General features: G+C 40.3%; 1 protein-coding gene across 2 annotated transcripts; it reads left to right on the forward strand.

The window, feature by feature from the left end:
* The first annotated feature begins 555 nt into the window (after positions 1-555).
* Positions 556-18,628, forward strand: DCLRE1A (DNA cross-link repair 1A). 2 transcript variants are annotated; one of them, XR_001145344.1, is made up of 9 exons: positions 556-1,658; positions 3,804-5,435; positions 7,997-8,130; positions 9,119-9,237; positions 12,181-12,321; positions 13,453-13,598; positions 14,364-14,518; positions 16,466-16,548; positions 18,098-18,180. XR_001145344.1 is itself a non-coding variant. In XM_004680424.2 (9 exons), the coding sequence occupies exons 1-9, from the start codon at positions 1,199-1,201 to the stop codon at positions 18,256-18,258; spliced, it is 3,090 nt and encodes a 1,029-aa protein (XP_004680481.1). In that variant the 5' UTR covers positions 556-1,198; the 3' UTR covers positions 18,259-18,628. The 2 variants fall into 2 exon arrangements, 1 of the variants encoding a protein (XP_004680481.1); XM_004680424.2 differs by having other exon boundaries at positions 16,407-16,548; positions 18,098-18,628.
* Positions 18,629-18,921: the final 293 nt, after the last annotated feature.

Consider the following 18,921-nt stretch of genomic DNA (forward strand, 5'->3'; position numbering starts at 1 on the left):
ACTCTTCCCGCCAAGACACTAAGGTAGGGTGTAGGGGTGTCCTCAAAGGAGAGGGCTTTCTGGGTCGGGAGTGCCTGGCCAGGGACTTTGGCTTACCCCCGGGCAGGGCACTGTCGCCCTGGCGTGCTGGCAGTGCTGAAAGTGCGGGCGCGAATGTATTGTCAGCCGAGCTGGGGGAGGGGGAGCCGAGGGGGCGGAAGCAGCTGGAGCTGCTGCGGCGGGCGTGGGTGCAGGTGGGCTTCCGCGGGCATCCCCGAGCCCGGGGCTTCTGAATCTTCAGAAGGGGAGGGCTCTGGTGGCTTTCTTGGAAGAGGGCTGTGCTAGCAGCTCGTCTGCTCCTTGTCGTAGAAGGGGCCTGGGTCCTGTTCCGTGGCTGTGCAGCCCCCCCTAAGTCTAAAGGGGGCATCAGACAAGTGAGCCTTGGTTTACAGGCTGGTGGGGAGAGGACGAGCACCCCAGACAGGTCCCCTGTGGGGTCAGTGTGAGAAGTGTGGCCTCAGCCAAGTACTGCTCCACATGTTTAAATTTTGTTTGTTGACTCTGCTGTGTTGGTTCATTGCTGCAGAAGGAAGATGTTGGAATGACCCAGGAAAATGAATATCACGTCTATGAGTCTCAGATCAGGGCAATCACGGATCTTGCAAATCACACACCTCTTTGATGAGGTGTGAGGAGCGTCGCTGGCAAAGGAGGTAGCATTGTAGTGGTTACAACACCTGATGAGCCAGTGTTCCAGGAATTGAATTTTGACTTATTTGGACAATGGTCCAGTTGAAAAAGCTGACAGCTTTGTAACAGCTTTTCAAGGCTTATACGAAGATGAAGCTGTTGAACCGATACTTTCCATTAGTGCTTAATTTCCAAATTAATCCTGATTCTTATTTTTATGAAGTTCTGGTAAAGACCAAAACACTAAGGAAATGGCAGTCCCAATGCTAATCCTGTGGTATGGTCTCTTAATTTTATTGTAGTATAAATGGGAACAGCGGCTATAAAGTTTGTATTCTGCCAATACAGTCATTACCAGAGTTTAGGATCCCACCATCAAATTTTAGTGGCTTTTTTTTTTTGTGGTTGTTCCTTTTGTCTATTTTTCTAAGCAAACTAATTCACTAATTCCATTTGAAAGTTTGGTGACACAAAGTAGACTCTAATTTCGTTAAGATTAGTGCTTCTTTAATGTTACAATCATTTTGCCATGTTGGAAGACACTTTTTTGGAAGAAGACATCTGGGAATATAAATCCAAAAGAAAGCCAAAGTCGGTACGTCCAAGTAGTTCTGAGAATATTCCAAAATCTGTTGAAAAAGCAACAGATGGAAAATACCCATCAAAACGAAACAAAAATAAAAAAAGAACTGTAGTAGCTAAAGAGAAGGCAAAGGACCCTGAAATTTGCCTGGGAGAAACAGATAATGAGATTTCTGTAGTTTCTAGTCAGGGTTCTAGTTGTGGTGATGGTACCCAGCAGTCCCAAGACAAGGAGACCACCCCTGGAAAGCGGCGTAAGACTCAAAGAAACCAAGCATCTCCAAAGATACGTCCAGTTTATGATGGACACTGTCCAAACTGCCAAATGCCTTTTTCTTCATTGCTGGGTCAGACACCTCGATGGCATGTCTTTGAATGCTTGGATTCTCCCCCGGTTTCTGAAACAGGTAAGATTAAAAAATTATAATAGCCAATAAATAGTCCGAAAGACCTGCATTAGGCCAGATGTCTAGCTCAGGGAAATGCATAGAGGAAGTAATAAACCAAACGGGAGATGAGACACTACAAATATAAGTGTCTTACCTTTGAAGGAATCTGGTCATGCATTTTATTCTTCCTCAGATGGGTTTGAAAAGATAACACAATTGTAAAGAAAGTTGCAAAGTTAAAAACAATTTACTGCATTGGTTTATTTCATAAGAGTCTCTCCATAGCACAACTGATTGTCATAAATGCCAGTTGAACACTATTCAAGATGCTTTCCTTTTAGCTTCTTGACACAACAACCTCATAAGTGGATTGACATTTTATAGATGCAGTTTTTAGAAGGTAAACAGCTTGACCATTCTGTTATCTTAAAACGCTGACTTAGAATATTCTGAGTATAGTGTCATCTTCTCAATATGGTTCTGTTGGATTCATCATGGTAATGTACAGGAAGAACAGGGAAGTAATCTTAGGTTATTAGGATTCTAATCATAAAAATTCCCAAATGATAACTGAAGTAATGCTATGTTTTTATTATTCTTTAAAATATATGATAAATGTCATGTTTAGCATATAAAAAATCCTACCTGGAACATATGGAAATAGTTGTTATGATGATTTGTATATTTCAAAGTTATCATATATATAATAAATACATTTTAAATATCAAAGAATTAAAATTCAGCAAAATAAAAATAATACTCCGTATGGCTTTTGTGTTAACTATGATTCAGAAGACATTTTGTTATTAACCTCAAGCTCTGTTTTGAAATATTGCATGAATATGCAAAAGAATTTAAAAAATTTTTTGCATTGCCTTTCTTGTAAAAGTGCAATAAATGAAAGCCCCATCAAGGGGTTGTAATTTCATTTTAAGTGGCTAAAAAACAGAACTGGAAGTTGGAGTCTCTTGGTGACCACCTTAGGATGAAATCTCATATCTGTAACCACCTCTCAGAGACTTCTTTTGAGTTGACACTAACTTCTTTGAACAGAATTTCAGGTGAACTGTCCTTGAATTAAATTCTACTCTATATATCAAATACTTTTTTGATGTGGTTTAAAGTTCCTTTAAGTAATGACATTTTCTAATTAACATCCTGGGGTAAGGGGGACATGTTTTGATAAATCTGGAAATTCACATGTAAGGGCATATACCAACCTGACATTTCTCTATCATAACAGTATGACAAGGAATAGTTTCCAGGGAATTAAAATCTTGTCGACCAGTTGTCAAATTGCCTATCAGTACATCTAAAATGTTCAGGGTTTGAACACCTACAACTATTTAAGAGTATTGTTATTATTGTATAGTATGAATATTAAATAATAGAACCTAATTTGGTACTCCAGTTGCAAGTTGAAGTAGAACGTTAGTTTTGTGTGAGTAGATCCAGTTTTTTTATACTTTCTTGCCTGAGCAATATAGCTTACTAGCCAAACTGATGATATCAAGTTTTAGGGCCTGTTTAAGAAATATTTAGTGCATACATGCTATGCATTTTTTTTGTTTGTTTTTTAAATATTTATTTATTTATGCATAGAAGAGCTGGGCTGTAGGCCAGGGGGGTGAGAGGATTCACCAGAGACAGAGTGGGGAGCAGAACAAGAAGAGCCACTGAAATATACTGCTGAAGGGAGTAGCAGGGGACATAGGCAAGGTGGGCTGCACCCTGCTGCTCCCTGCCCAGGGATGGAATGGGTGCTGCAGAGGCTGCAGATAGCGTCCTGGTGCTGACACTTAACCCCTTGTGCCATCAGAAAGGCCCCATGAGATATATTTTCAACACGCTCATTTGTGAATAATTCTGGGAGTAGAGGGGAAGGAGGTGTTTGTTTTAAAAGTTATTTTTGAGGAAAGCTTCTTGAAAAGAAATTTACAAGTATTTGAATTTTGAGTATTGAGTATTGATAATAAACAGCACTCTGCAAAGAATACTGGATAAGTGACATTTTGCTGACTTTTCATTACGTAAAGATAACTTGTCCCCTAGCCTTAATGTGAGACATGACTTCTTCCTTAAGTGCTTATTTAGTGGAATAATGCTGTCAAAGCTTATTCTGGCCTTTGAATGTGACACAGTTTTCCTTATTAAAATTTTCAGAGTGTCCTGATGGTCTTCTATGTACTTCAACTATTCCTTCTCATTACAAGAAATACACTCACCTCCTCCTGGCTCAAAGCAGGGCTAGTCATAGTCCTTTCAGCAGTCCAGCCCACAGGCCAGCTGGCAGTTTTGCTGAAACTGATTCCGTCTTTCCTTGTGACCCAGAGGGAGGATGGTCTCTGTATCAGAAACAAACCAAAAACGTAAGTGTTTCAACTGATGCCTGGTTGGTGACGCAGCGTCTAAGAAAATCTCAGTCTCCAGCTGAAACCAATAAAAAGATTTCCTCTTCTACAAATAGCCAAACCTCCCCACAAGTTCCTCAGTTTACAGAATTTGTTAATAATGGCAAACTAGTAGTGGGTTTGCCCCTTGCTGAAGAATTAGGCAGCCAAAACAGCTCAGAACACATGAATTTGTCATTGCCAGAAAATGACTTAAGCAACGGTGAAATTTCCTATTCTCCACTACAAAGTGATGAAGAACTTTTTGATGGAGAAGAGCTGACTGAGGCCCAACAGGATCTATTTTTTACAGAAAGCTCTAAAGATGGCAGCCTAGGAGATGACAACAGCTTCACATTGGTTAAACGCCACGGTCTCTCAGACCAGAAAGAGAATGGCCCCCAAGTAAATAGCTTAACTCAAGATGAATACAGTGAAAAAATGTACAGATGCAGCCCTCTAAATGATTCATCTCCAGTTAGGTTCCGGAATGAGAGTAGTAGTTTCAGTGATGATCCAGCATCTCCTAATGGTGAGTTTTTGTTGTTTCCACCTGCGTTAGTAGAGAGACCTATCTCTAATTATCCAGCTGCTAACACAGAAGTGGACCAGCCGGAACTGCTCTCAAGTAAACAGAAACAGGTAGTTGAAGAATCAGCTGTTTATGATCAGATTTCCCTTCCCTTATTTAAGAGTGAAATGTCAAAACCTTTTGAAAGCCAGGGAGAAGGATGTCTTTCTTTCCATCCAACCCCAAGTAAAATTGGAAAATTACCAAGTAAGAACATCAGTACTAAGAATAATGCTAATACAAAATGTCTCTACAGAAAGGCATTAGATGGCATGCTGGACAGTACAGTGTCAAAGACACAGAAATTTTCTAGTGTTCCTGCTGCTGCTAAGCCTTTGAAAACACCACCATCCTGTCCTACCTCTAATGCAGCACACCCATCTGCCAAGGCCATGAAACAAATGGATATTGGTGTGTATTTTGGACTACCACCTAAGAAAAAGGAAGAGAAAATGCTGGGGGAAAGTGCATTAGAAGCGATGAATTCAAATCCAAATCAAACAAAGACCCGGCAGTGTAAGAGGAAAGCAGAAAAGTCTTTAAGTGATTTAGAATTTGATGCACAGAATTTAAATGAAAGTCAGCTGTCTGTGGGATTATCTAGTCCAAGGTCACAACATCAAAGAAAGAGACATAAAAAATCAGATTCACTGCAGGAAGGAGCATATCAGAAGAGGTCAGGTCGCCTTACCAATACAGAATCTGAAGCAGTCACTTTAAGTAGAGACATACCAGCTTGTCGCAGGCTGCCGAGAGGGAACATGAAAATTCCAGAGCCATATAACATGAGCGAAATAAGAAAAAGGACATGTCCATTCTATAAGAAAATACCTGGTAAGTTGAAATATTAGTGCTAAATATAAAGGATCAATTGATTTAAATTTTATGGTCTTTGCCAGAGAGAGTGAACGGGGTGGGGGTAGATAGGAACAACTCTTCGCATATGTCTCATATGCTTTTGCTTTTTAATAATACTTCACTAGTCTGTAGCATAGATGCTTAATCTTTTCTGTTCCATTCCATTAAGCAAACTTTAATAAGCATTTATATGCAAGATCCTGTACTAATTAGGTAGATTAAACATTTGACAAAGATTAGTAAACATCAGCTTAATCCAGAAGGTGGAAAGGTTCTGTGCAGTAATAAAAGGATGTCTGTAGCACGGAAGAGAAATACAAAGTGCTAAATAGTTTTAAACAAAGAAAATACCACAGGCCGTACATGTCATAAGACGTGCCAAAAAACTTAAATCACTAGAATTTAGCTTCTCAGCCTTTGTATAGTGTTGTAACTTCTCATGCCTTTATAGATGAATTAGTAAAACTGTTTTGTCCCAATTTTTGTGGCCGGCCGCAAGGAAGAAGGACTGGAGGCAGAAAGGCTGAACAAGTATTTATTGCTCCCAGGCAGCAGGCTGAGAAGGAGCTCCCTAGGGTGGGGTCCACAGCTACTGCGAGTGGTATAGGGGAAAGTGTCTCTTATATAGGCTTTAGGTTCAGATTCTAGAAAGCTGACGTGTCCATGGATGCAAGGCCCAGTTCCGGTCATTGTGTTATCGCCCATATCTGGTCACATAGATAGCTGTTGTGTTACTGCCCATATCTGGTCACATTCAAAACAATATGTGGGGGAAGTGGATTTACTGAAGAAACCGTTAACTTTTCTGAAAAACTGTATAAAAAAAACTACCAAGACATGCTTGGTTTCAGGAAGATTTTTCTCCCCAATTTTACCGGCTTGCCAGTCATTTATACAACAGTGTTTGGGATTACACACTAACTTCACATTACCACATGTGTGCCTGCTTCTCACCCTCCTCCAGGCCTGGGTGCCAGTGGCCCGTTGCTTGCCCCCTCATCCCCTCGTTCCTCCCTGAGAACCATTATATTTTTCACAGAGTGTAAGAAGTATTTTTTGGTATGATTTTCCAGTTTGTTTTCTTTGGCTGTGTATATTTCACAAATGAGCAAGGCCAGCTGGTAACTGTTTTTCACTTTCTGACTTATTTGATTTCGAATAATCACCTCACGGTCCATCCATTTCATCCTTAAAGGCACTATTTCATCTTTTTAAGTAGCTGAGTAGTGTGCTGTAGAGTCCACGTCCCCCAGTTTCTTTTTCCAGTCATCTGTTGGTAGGCTCTTAGGTTGGCTCCATGACTTGGCAATTGTGGGTAGCACTGCTGTGAGCATAGCCCAGAGATCTTGTCGTATTAGTGTTTTCATAAGCTTTGGATAAATATCTAGAAATGGTACTGCTGGAACATATGGCATTTCCTTTTTTGTTTTTTGGAGGCATCCCCATACCATTTTCCACAGAGATGACACCAAGTTACACTCCCATCAGCAGTGGAAGAGTTCCACTTTCTCCTTTTGTTTTCCAATCTTTTTGATGTTGGCCATTGACCTCTTAGTCATACAGGAGTGAGTTAATATCTCATGGTGGTTTCAATTTGCAGTTCTCTTACAAGAAATGATATGGAGCATTGTTTCAAGTGCCTGTGTCTTTCACAGGCCATTTCTAGTCCATTATTGATATGATAGGTCTGTGGTTTGTTCAGAATCTTCATACAGAGAAAGGCGTTCATGCGTATCATCATACCAATTGTGTATTGAGTGATTATTTTGATTACTTTTCTGTATTTTAAGTGGGCTTAATGCTACTATGCCATGTGCTGATGAACCTCAACAGACTCGTGGAGTTCTACCTTCCTTGTACACCCCGCTTTGCACACTGGGTAATTTCTTTCATGAACACATTTCAGAACAGCCCCATACTTTTTTTTTTTTTTAATTACTCCTCTAGGGAGACTTTTGTAGACACATATACTGTGTGTGTGTGTGTGTTTCTGTGTGTGTGTGTGCATAGCTTCCCTCCCAGCCTCCCTGCCCCACCATGATATCCAGAGAACTACGTCTTTACTATGTCTCTGGTATTGTGGCCCTTCAGAAGACCACAAACTATTGTAATGTGTCAGGTAACTTGAATCTTCAACCATCTTTGCCCTCATAGAAACAAATCACTGTCACTCCCATCAGGAATTTCTACTTCAGAAGTTAGCATTCTCCTTTAGTTGTTTTGCAGAAGTAAAGGACTTTAGGTTCCCAGTAAATACTGTGAATATGTTCAGGACAAGTAACTGGTTTGTAGCGTAGTATTTTAATTTTGTTTTGTATAGTTACTCATAAGATATAGTTTATACTAAGGTATTCAGGAGGAAGCAACATATCCGTTTTCACCGTTAGTGTCACTGTTTTCCTGTAAGTTTTACAATTTAATTATGGAGTTAAATTGGAAATGAGCTGTAGTGATGTGAGAGGGTCACAACTTACAGTCATGGAGGTCTGTTCACTTCGCAAGCCGTCACTGCAGCTGGCACGTTGGTTTCATTGCAGGGACTGGCTTTACCGTAGACGCCTTCCAGTACGGGCTGGTGGAAGGCTGCACTGCTTATTTTCTCACCCACTTTCACTCTGACCACTACGCTGGACTGTCTAAACACTTCACCTTGCCAATTTATTGTAGTGAGGTAAGTTCTAGTTTTCTGAACTCTGAGTTTGTGGAATGCAGTGAACTCCTATGCCATTTGGTTAAAAAAGTGTACTATTGAAAATTATTAAGATCTATTATTTTACTAGAAAAGATAAAAAGATTCCATATGGAGATTCTAAAGTTTAACGAGCTGTCGTTAGTTATATTTTTAAAATGTGCATTGTTCTATGGACGTAACAGATAAACTACTTCATGATAGATTGAAAAATACCTAACTTTCACTCAGTGAGCATGCATTGGGTAACCTAAAAGGATATTTGAGGCAAAACACCTCACCGGGAAGTGCTTACAGCCCTCGGGAAACATTCTCCAATAATAACACCAGGGATAAGCATTGTGGTGGGAAAGTGAGTGTGTTTAGTGGAAATGTGAATGGAACACCTGAGGTAGAGAGGAGGGAGAACTGTCCCAACCAAGGCCTCCAACTAATCATTAAAAGATGAACACTTTTGTGTTCATAGGCTTCGGTAAGAAATTTCTATAATCCTCACCACACTCTTTCGTTAGCTCCTTTCTGTTATTCGAACAACTGAGGCTAGGAGGGGCCTAGTGTATACCGCATGACACAGAGCTGATGATGGCAGAGCCAGAATCTGAACACGGATCAGCCTGCTCCAGAATTGGGTCCTTTGAGCCAGGAAGAGGGTCGTTTGTGTAATGGCACAGTGCCCGAGAAACCCATTCCAGGCTCTTCAGGTAACTCAGAGCCACTCACCCCACAATAGGTAATAAAAGCAGACAAATCTGCAGAAATGGGTGGGGGGCTTGATCTTAAAGTGATTTTTTATAGATGCCGGGGAGGATGGACTTTTCCCGAGAGGGAGAGTAGTGACATATTTGTAACTCATTTTAGGAATGCAGGTGGCAGAACAGGGAGGTTGTTAACATGCTTGGGTTCTAAACTAGATGCCGTCTAAGACGTTGGTGTTTTACTGTATCAGTAATAAGCACATCCTGTTTCGCAGATAACTGGCAATTTGTTGAAGAGCAAACTTCATGTGCAAGAGCAATATATCCATCCGTTGCCAATGGACACTGCATGTACAGTGAATGGTATCAATGTTGTTTTGCTGGACGCCAACCAGTAAGTATGACAGTAATCTTTATAGTAGCCTATTTTTTTAATATTCAAAAGAACACCTTGGTGTTATTATTTAAGAACATTTTATTAAAAACTTGTATGTGTCAGATTTCTTTAAACAAGTAAAACATGTTTTTCATTTTGGAAAAAACCTCAATTACTGAATATGAGAAATTAAATGTAGAGTGATCCTCAAAATGTTATTTAACCATTTTTTTAATCCAGTTAAAATTACTATGCTTGACATATGAGACTCCATCTTTTTTTTTTAAGTATTTTTAACATGTTAAAATGTTCTGCTGTTCTGTTTTCCTTAGTGTCACTTACATAAATTAACAGCTTGTATTCTATTCAAGTAGAGTGATTTTTTCCCCCTTAAGCATTGCTTCAGGCTTTAAAAAAAAAAAAAAAGGTTTATTTATTTGTGCATACAGAACTGGGGTACAGGCCAGAAGTGCAGGGGCCAGTGAGGGGCTTCCCCAGAGACAGAGTGGGGGAGTGGAATAGGCAGATCCACGAAGTACACTGCTGAGGGGAGCAGCGGGCGGGTCAGGAGAGGTCTGCCGCGCCGTGTGGGTCACCTCCGGGGCTGGAGATCGAACTCGCACTGAGGTGGCTGCGGCGAGCTTGCAGTGCTGCGTCCTAACCCGTTGGGCCACCAGGGAGGGCCTCCATCAGGCTTTTGATACTAAAGACTTAAAGATTTCTTTCTTGGATGTGGTCTCCCCCTAATTCTTTTTAATGATAAAATACTGTCAGTATTCATGTTCCTAAAATGATTTATCAACTTTGCTTCTTTCTATTTTCCATTGAGCGTTAACCTCCCTAATCTTAGAGGTCATAGATGCTTAGAGAATTAAAATTAAAACTGAAATCTAGGTCCCCTGAAATAAAGCCAGTGCTATTTTTTAGGTTGTTTTTCAGTTTTGTTTGTTAACTGTGCTACCGTTTTCTTTTTTCAATCACTGAATATGACAACTTGAAGTCTAATTAGTTTCAAGTTGACTTTATTGAGGTTTAATTTACATAAATAAAATAGACCATCCTAAGTATTTGTTGAATCCACGTGTGGATGTTCCAATAAAAATACAGAACATTTTCCCCTAGCCCCAAGTCCCCAACCCACTTGAGGGGCCGAGAAATCACTGGCCTGTTCTCTGTCACTGTGGATTAGACTTGCCTTTCCAGGGCATTCATCTGGATGCAGTCACACAGCGTCTCTTCGTGCCCGGCTCCCGTCACCCCGTGTCTGAGATCTGCCCACACCGCCCGCGAGCAGCCGTTCACCCTCCCCGTTGGGCACGAGCTCCGTGGGCCGCTGGCTCGCCCCGCCCACCCCCCATGGGCGGCTGATTTTTGCTTGTGGGTCTTGTGTCTTAGCACCGTGCTAAACTGGCTCATTAGTTGCGTTTGGTTTTGGTAGGTCCTTGCAAATGTTCTGCAGGTACATTCCAGATCTACTGAATCAAGACAGTTTTACTTCTTAATTTCCGTTCGAGAGCGTCGTCTTCTTTTGTTGCATGGTTCCGCCCTTCGGGGCAGTGCTGAGTAGCACTGGTGAGAGCCGACACGGCCTCGCCCCTGGTCTTCCCGGGAGCGCTCCGCCACTCTGCATCCAGCAAGACAGTAGCAGCAGGTTTCAGAGCTGCCTTTTATCAGGTGGACAGAGTGACCCTGTTCCTTGTTCCCGAAGAGTTCGTAATCGCGAAAGGGTGTTGAATTTTGTTACAGGCTTCCCTACTAGCTGAAATGAACATCTAGCTTTTCTCCTTTACACTGTAGCCTGGTAAATGCCAGTGATGAGCTTTTGAAAGTAACCCGGCCTTGCGTCTAGGGTAAACCGCCCTTGCTCTTCATGTATGCTCTTTCATAAATATGTTGCTGGATTTAATATGCTAATATTTTGTTAAAGAATTTTGTGTCTGTTTTCATGATACATGTTGGTCATAATTGCTGGTTTTGAGGTCAGGGTAATGCTGGCCTCATCAAGTATTATGTTCTCTCTATGTTCTGAAATATTTGCAAATACTGGATAGAATTCCTCAGTAAAGTCACTGGCATCTGAATTTTGGGGTGGGGAGGTAAGGGGGTGGTTTTAACTACAAGTTAAATAATTTTCCCTGTGCTTTTCTCGAATTCAGAATGAAAGTTCCATATCTCTGAGCAGTAATTTCCACACCCCAATTGCATCAGAGATCCCCAGAAACGTCCATTAGTTCATTGACTCACTAGAAGGACTGACAGGGCATGAAAAGCTGACATACTCGTCATGGCCCTAGCAGCTCATAGCTGAAGGGTGCAGATCAAAATCAGCAAAGGAGAAGAAAAGGCCCGTGGGGCCTAGCGCCAGGAGAACCCCGCACAGGCTCCGGGAGCCCTGGCCTCGTGCAGCAGTGCAGATGCACCTGCTCTCCCGGCAACAGTGCAGGGGAGCATGAGAAGTGTGGCCAGCTCCGCCGGCTCCCAGAGCCGTGGTGTCCAGGGCCGTCGCTATGTGTCAGTCGTGTGCATGGGGCAGTGCCAGGTGACTGACCTCAGCGACTTCAGTCCCCTAGAACAAAAACAGGTTTTCACCAGAGATCACACTGTTCGCATAAGCTGATCAAACCAGTCATGGGCCCTCTGTGTCAGCCACAGGGGATGCTCTGATCAGCAGGGTGGTCCAGAGACTCCGAACTCATCCGCTAGGGCCAGCCAAGGGCCAGCCCCAAAGTCAGGCCTCTCTGGGGGAATGGACTAGTGTGAGTACTCCAGGCCTGCTGGATTAATCCGTTCCTCTCTACCATCTCTTTTAACCATAAATATCAGTGAGTGCTGTTTCCTCACAGTGCATTGCTGCCACTGTAGTCAGCTGGTAAAGTGTTTTCACATGCCCATCTTGAAGTTAGTCCCCTCCCCTCGGGGTTCTGCCCATGTAAAGAGCATTCCTTTGTATGTGTTGTTCAGCTGTCCAGGCGCAGTGATGATCCTTTTTTATCTTCCGAATGGGAACGTCATCTTACACACCGGCGACTTCAGGGCGGACCCCAGCATGGAGCGTTCTTTCCTGGCAGGCCAAAAAGTCCACACGCTTTACCTGGATACCACGTGAGAGAGGCTTCCTGTGCTAACTTTTCCCGCGGATAGCGTTCCCCCTATATACTCTGAATTAATTAGAGTATTTGCTTCGGTCATCAAAATGATGAGATCATCAACGTTATTATTGTTGATCATTATTTTAAGGCTATTTTATCAGAGGGATGCTCTTTGAAAAAATAGTATGCACTGCTTAAGCACAAATTTGGGATGACATAGTCTTAACTTAGGACAGCTCACATTTTTTGATTTCCTTTTGAAAGAGTATCTTACGTGAGACTCTTGTTAATGTGACAAGGAAGAAAAATTGGGGGGCCAACTTCAAGAACACATCCTTTTAGGTTCAGAGTGTCTATGTAACAATAAAGTATGACTATGGGGAGAAAAACAGTGACCAGAATGCAATTCTGCCTCTGACTAGTCCAGTCATTTTGCTCCTTTTTCCAAAAGATAATTAATTATAAGAGACAGCTTTGAACTCCTCATTAGTATAAGCATAACAGTATAAGTCATCTTTTTATTACACATTAATACTTTCAAATATGTGTAGGAGTCTTAGGGTTTATCTTTTCTCGGTGGTGGTGTATTGAGGAAAGCCCAAATCTGTTGGCTTCTTGTAATACTATATATAGTTCTGTATTTCCCAAGGAAAGGACAATGAGAATATTAACATTTTAAAATTACTTCCTTAAGTTTGTTTAGCTTCATTATTTTAATTATTCTTTTAGTACTAAATCAAAATTCTTTAGTCCAAAGATAATCTCTGTCAGTGGTAGTTTCTTGATTGTGAATGGGGTTTTAAAAAAGATATTGAGGTTTATAGTTCATAATTAAAATAGCTGCCTGGCCAGAAATATTTTTAAAGAAAAAAAGGCAGCTTCGTAATTTGAGGGTGATAAAAGAAATATATTGAAAATAGTATATTAAAAAGAAATAGAATGAAAAGGTAGATTGATCATCAGAAAAGATGACCAGCTGGCAACAAATATTTTAATCACAGACAGTGAGATATGCAGTGGAGTTAATATATCCTACTGCCATTGAATATAATTTTGCCAGAGCCTGTTTTATAAAAGTGCATCCAACTGAATGCTATTGCTTTCTTGTTCTTTTTTTAATAAGTACCATATTTCCACATTACAGGTATTGCAGCCCAGAATACTCCTTTCCGTCTCAGCAAGAGGTTATCCAGTTTGCCATCAACACTGCCTTTGAGGCTGTAACCCTAAACCCACGTGCTCTTGTGGTCTGTGGTACTTATTCTATTGGAAAAGAGAAAGTCTTCCTAGGTGACTGTATCTAATTTACATTAATATATTATAAAGAGCAGATTCTTTTTGCATAAAGTCCTTTCAGGCTCTATTATTGCACTTGATAATTATTTCCTGAAGTGGATCAAATATGACCTTTGAAATAGAAGGAAAGGTTTAATGGAGTTGGATTCATTTAAAATTTGAAAGGCTTAACTTAACGGAAATGTGATAAATGTGTTTATGGTGGCCTTTGTATCTGTCAGATGTTTATGGAGCAAATGCCCATGCTACAGTTTGTTTTTTGATAAACTTTGAAAGGTGACGAGTGCATAGTTCTGCCGCTTCATTCTTCTGGATAACCATGAGGTCATTGTGGAGCACAGGTTTAATTTCTGTTGTTTGATAATTTCTGGACAAGTGACTATAGCCGGTCTAGGTAGTCATGTACTGTTTTGCAAAGAACTTAACTGCTTCTTAACTATGATCATATGATGTCAAATCTTAAGGCAGGAATTAATAAAACCTATATATTCAGTTCTTTTCCTCCTACCCCTTTCTGGAAATATTTTGCAATTTTTAAATAGCAGGCCTTCAAAAGTAGATTTTTTTGTTTTACATTTTCCTAGACAGTTAACCAAAAGAATTATTCAGCCTTTTGATATTATGTCAGTGTGAATGCTTTTGAATTTATTTTTTATTTGGTAAATTCCTATTGTAAAAGTTGCTTATGTTGTAATTATATTATGTTTCATAATCTGTAATCTGTAATGTTACTGTTTTTACCTTTTCCTTTGCCTATAGCCATTGCTGATGTTTTAGGGTCAAAAGTGGGAATGTCCCAAGAAAAATATAAAACATTACAGTGCCTCAATATACCCGAAATTAAATCTCTCATCACTACGGACATGTGCAGTTCACTGGTCCATCTTCTCCCGATGATGCAAATTACCTTTAAGGTAAGCGTTCCAGAGGCCTGCGCCTCCAGCTGAGCCGGGAAAAGGTAGTCTGACCACCGGGAACTGGAGCCTCACTCACCTGCACTTGGAGTGCAGTGGTGGTAAAGTCACCAGTAGTAAACTTGACTCTGGAAAATCTTTTAAGGAGAACTGAATATGCTTTTAGTTTGTTTGTGTGTTCAGATGAATAAAATGACTCAGATGCCAGCAGAAGTTCAGGAAAGAGAGAGCTGTTATAGAGGAAGAAACACAGAACAGCATGCAACACTCTGGTTGCTCATACCTTCTGCTTCTGAGATTGTTTCCAGATCTTCCTGGGAGAGTGGGCGAGGAGTGGGGAATCTGAATTCTTACTTGGGGGGGAGGTGATGGTGGTATTCTGTATTAATATTAAACCCCCATATTGTTGATGTGTGTTGGAAATGTGCTCATTGTGAGGATTGAATGAAATCGTGAAAGCAAGTCCAAGAGAGAGTCCTGGGGCATGAACTGAGATGCATATGACAAGAGCTCCCTGTGATTTAGGGGTGTATTTGTTACATTTATTCATGCTAAGATTTAGTCCTTTCTCTAGCATTTGGACACCTAGCAATGGAATACATCAAACTTGTATACTAAAACCACTCAGTTATAATGTGTATGAAAAGGTATTTTAATTATTTGCTGTCAGTTCATGAAATAACTTGTATAGAGCTTTTCAAAATAGCTTATAGATGATGAGAGTTATGAAAAGTTAAGGAGGACAGATGGTTTTCATTTTAAAAATACCCAGGAGGTAGGGTTTGCTGACATCTCCCCCAAGACTATAAACTTTTCCAGGAACTGAAAGCTGTCTCTCTTCCACCACATAGACAGCAGGGCATGACATAATACTGAAATATACTTACTGGGTGACCAAATAAGTAGATGAAAGAATGAATTTGTCTTTGTTTTCTTCATAACTTAATACCAACATCTTTTAGAACATTTTAATAGTTCCAAGAACATCTAATTAAAGAAAAGAAAAGAGACTTGGACATCCAAGATGACACTATCTGTAGTTTTTTTTTTTTAATTTTAAACACAAACTAAGATTTTATTATAAATTTACACTAATCCTTCGAAATTCTGAGTTTAGTCTAAACACCAAAAATATTAGATACAAAGAAAGTATTTTTGGTATCCTTCATGACGTTTTTATCTTACTTGGATTTCTCTTATCTTTCAAAGATAATACTTTGCTCATTGATCTCCTAAGAATTGTTTCAGATGTCATCACTTATGATGGCTTTAGTTTGGAAAATTCTACACAAAACTTATTAGGGAAACATTACTTTCAGTTGTAACAGCATGAAAAGCTTTTAAGTGATTAGCGTTCATGTTTAAAGGGCGAAAAGGAGTAAACATCTTCAGAATATGTCCCTTTTGAGTGTGATGCATTTTATTAAGCCATTACTGTCTTGATATGCATCTGTTGACACTCTGTCGGCACATCTGCATGGGATTATATATTGGGGGGGGGGGGTTGCTTAGACCTGTGTTCACATCTGCGTCTCTAATATCCTAATAGGTTAGCTAATGTCCCAGTAGGGTCTGGAGAGGTGTGTGAGTTGCAATTTTATTTTGTTTTGTCTTTGTAGCTCTGTGTTGTAATTGTTTAATGTACTGATGTTTAAATTTGTCTCATTATACTGTTTTTAAGACAGTATTTGTCTAATTTTAGATAGTAAAGGGGGAAATGGTTTTTGTTTTTTGTTTTGTTTTGTTTTTGGAGACACAGCACTGAATGATTGCAAGCTAATGTTGACCAAGTAAAAACTCCCTGTGACTTATGCATCTCCAGTCATTCTGTTTTATTCCACATAACGCATTTTCACTAACCATTCAATATCTTATTTTTATTAAACAGGGTTTACAGAGCCATTTGGAGAAGTGTGGTAGGAAATATGATCAAATTTTGGCTTTTAGACCCACAGGTTGGACACATTCTAATAAGTTTACTAGTGTATCGGACATCATTCCCCAGACCAAAGGAAACATTTCAATATATGGTATGGTTATTAAGTTTTTAATGTTTGTAATTGATTTGCACTTAAAAAGAAAAAAGAACTATAAAATTAAGATCCGAGAGAACTGGTAGAACAGAATCTTTAACAATTCAGGAGTTTCAAATTGCTCTGCACACGCTCAACCTGTATCTGTAGCGCATTGTGACCTGACCGGAAGGTCTGTGACTAGTCTGGGTCGTTTAATTTGTGGGATCAGTGATACCAGAGGAAATTGTAGAAGAGGTTGACCTTGGGGGGGGGGAGGGGCATGTGTTTACTGGAAGGTTAGGTGACACCATGAAACCAAAAGAAGACAACAGCAGGCATTTCAGGCTTGTCTTTCTTGCTTGGAGGAGGTTTGTCATTCTTCTCAGAAATTGATTATAATGACCAATGGGAATAGTTTTGATGTCTTGACCAGTGGCTGTCAGCCTCTGAAGAAGAGGACCTGGTCCTTAGTGAAGAAGATAAAGTGACTTTCAGGACTTCAATTTGTTTTCTTTTTGCTTACTTTTATGTGTGCGAAGCTTGGGGGCTGAGATCTACTTACTTGCTTTGCAAATCAAGAGTTTCCTACTTTATATTCCTCAAATTTTACTCCTGTTTCATCCAGGATTTTCTTGAAACCCATAGCTGAGCCAAGTGTTTAAAAAAGAATGACTTTCTCCCCTCAGGTGCAGAGCCCGTAATTGTCCCACCACCACAGCGGCCGCTGTCACCACAGTCTCGTGTACTCTTCCCTCCCTTGTTTGGACCTCCCTCCCCCTCCCTGCCACATGCCTCGGGTCTATGGTTTGCCTGCCAATGTTGCCTTTTTCCTGATCCATTGTTCAGCCGCCCCCTATATTGCTCCTATAAATGAAACCAGCTGATGTTTTGCTTTTCCCTTCTGACCGACTTCGCTTAGCATGATCCCTCCCAGCTCCGTCCATGTTGCCACAAATGGCACAAGTTTCTCTTTTTTGATTGCTGAGTAGTTTTCCATAGTGTGTGTATACCGTATTTTCTTGATCCATAAAAAGAATGAAAGCCTAATTATAATTAAGAATCTCTACAAATGCCCACTTCTTTGTATACCTACAAAGAAAAGTAATTGAATTTTTCAATGTTGTAAGTTTTTCTATTACTCTAAAAGATATTAACAAATTTCCTTATCATAAATGAAGTACCAAGGGGTTTTGAACAAAAATACTCCAGTGCTTTTCTTCTCTCCTTTATTTTATTTATTATTATTTTTTAAGATTTTATTTATGTATACAGAACTGGGGTACAGGCCAGGGGTGCAGGGGTAGTGAGAGGATTCACCAGAGACAGAGTGGGGAGCAGAACAGGCAGAGAGAAGAAATACACTGCTGAGAGGAGCAGTGGGCAGGTCTGCCGCGCCATGTGGTCACCTCCTGGGAGGGGATCCTGAAGTGGCTTTAGCTTCTTAGTGCTGTGCTTTAACCATTGCGCCACCAGGGAGGGCCCCTTTATTTTATTTTAAGCTTGACATTTTTTTTTTTAATTAACTAGATTTTTTATCGACAGTATTTTTTCTCTTGTGTTGCAGGAATTCCTTATAGTGAACACAGCAGCTACAAAGAAATGAAACGCTTTGTTCAGTGGCTGAAGCCCCAGAAAATCATCCCCACCGTGAATGTCGGCACCTCAGCATCTAGGAGAACAATGGAGAAATATTTTAAAGAGTGGAAACTGGAAGCTGGATATTGATGTGGCCTGAAAGGACTCAGAATTAGTTAAGCAACTTAGGTGCAGCTGGCTAGGAGTTAATTCTTCAGTGGTATGGAATACACTTCATGTAGAAACCTCACAGAGGCCACCCACAGTGCTGATTCCCTCACCGTTTTTGAACAGCGTGGCTATAGTGCTGAAAGCCTCTCAGCACCACCGTGATCATGGAGACCCGTGAGTCCCTGCCCCACCCCACAGGACACCTGTGTTCTGCATCCAGTGTCAGAAGTAGAAACAAAGAGGTCCAGGGACCAAAAGGATTTGTATGTTCATGGACTGGAGGTGATAAACATCAGTAATTATGTATCACTAAGGTTATTTAATATGGGGCATATTTTTATGAGCTCAAATTTTTATGATATGTATACTTAAATAAAACATAATCTTAACAATCGCTGTCATTTCCTTTGGTTTTTAGAGTTTGTAACTGCGATGCTCGTGTGATTTCACACATTTTAACAAAAACACTTCAACATTTGACTCTGAAAAAGATGACCCAAAGAGCCTAGATAATCACCCAATAAACAATGGAGGAAAGCTGGCATGTTTATTCAAGATGTCAGGTAACCACAAGTTTAGAATGTAATTTTTTTTTTTTTTTTTTAGTGAGATTATATCATTTACTTGTGAATTCTTCATCTC

Source organism: Condylura cristata, unplaced genomic scaffold, assembly GCF_000260355.1.
Source record: "Condylura cristata isolate star-nosed mole 26May11 unplaced genomic scaffold, ConCri1.0 scaffold00011, whole genome shotgun sequence".
NCBI lineage: Eukaryota > Metazoa > Chordata > Mammalia > Eulipotyphla > Talpidae > Condylura > Condylura cristata.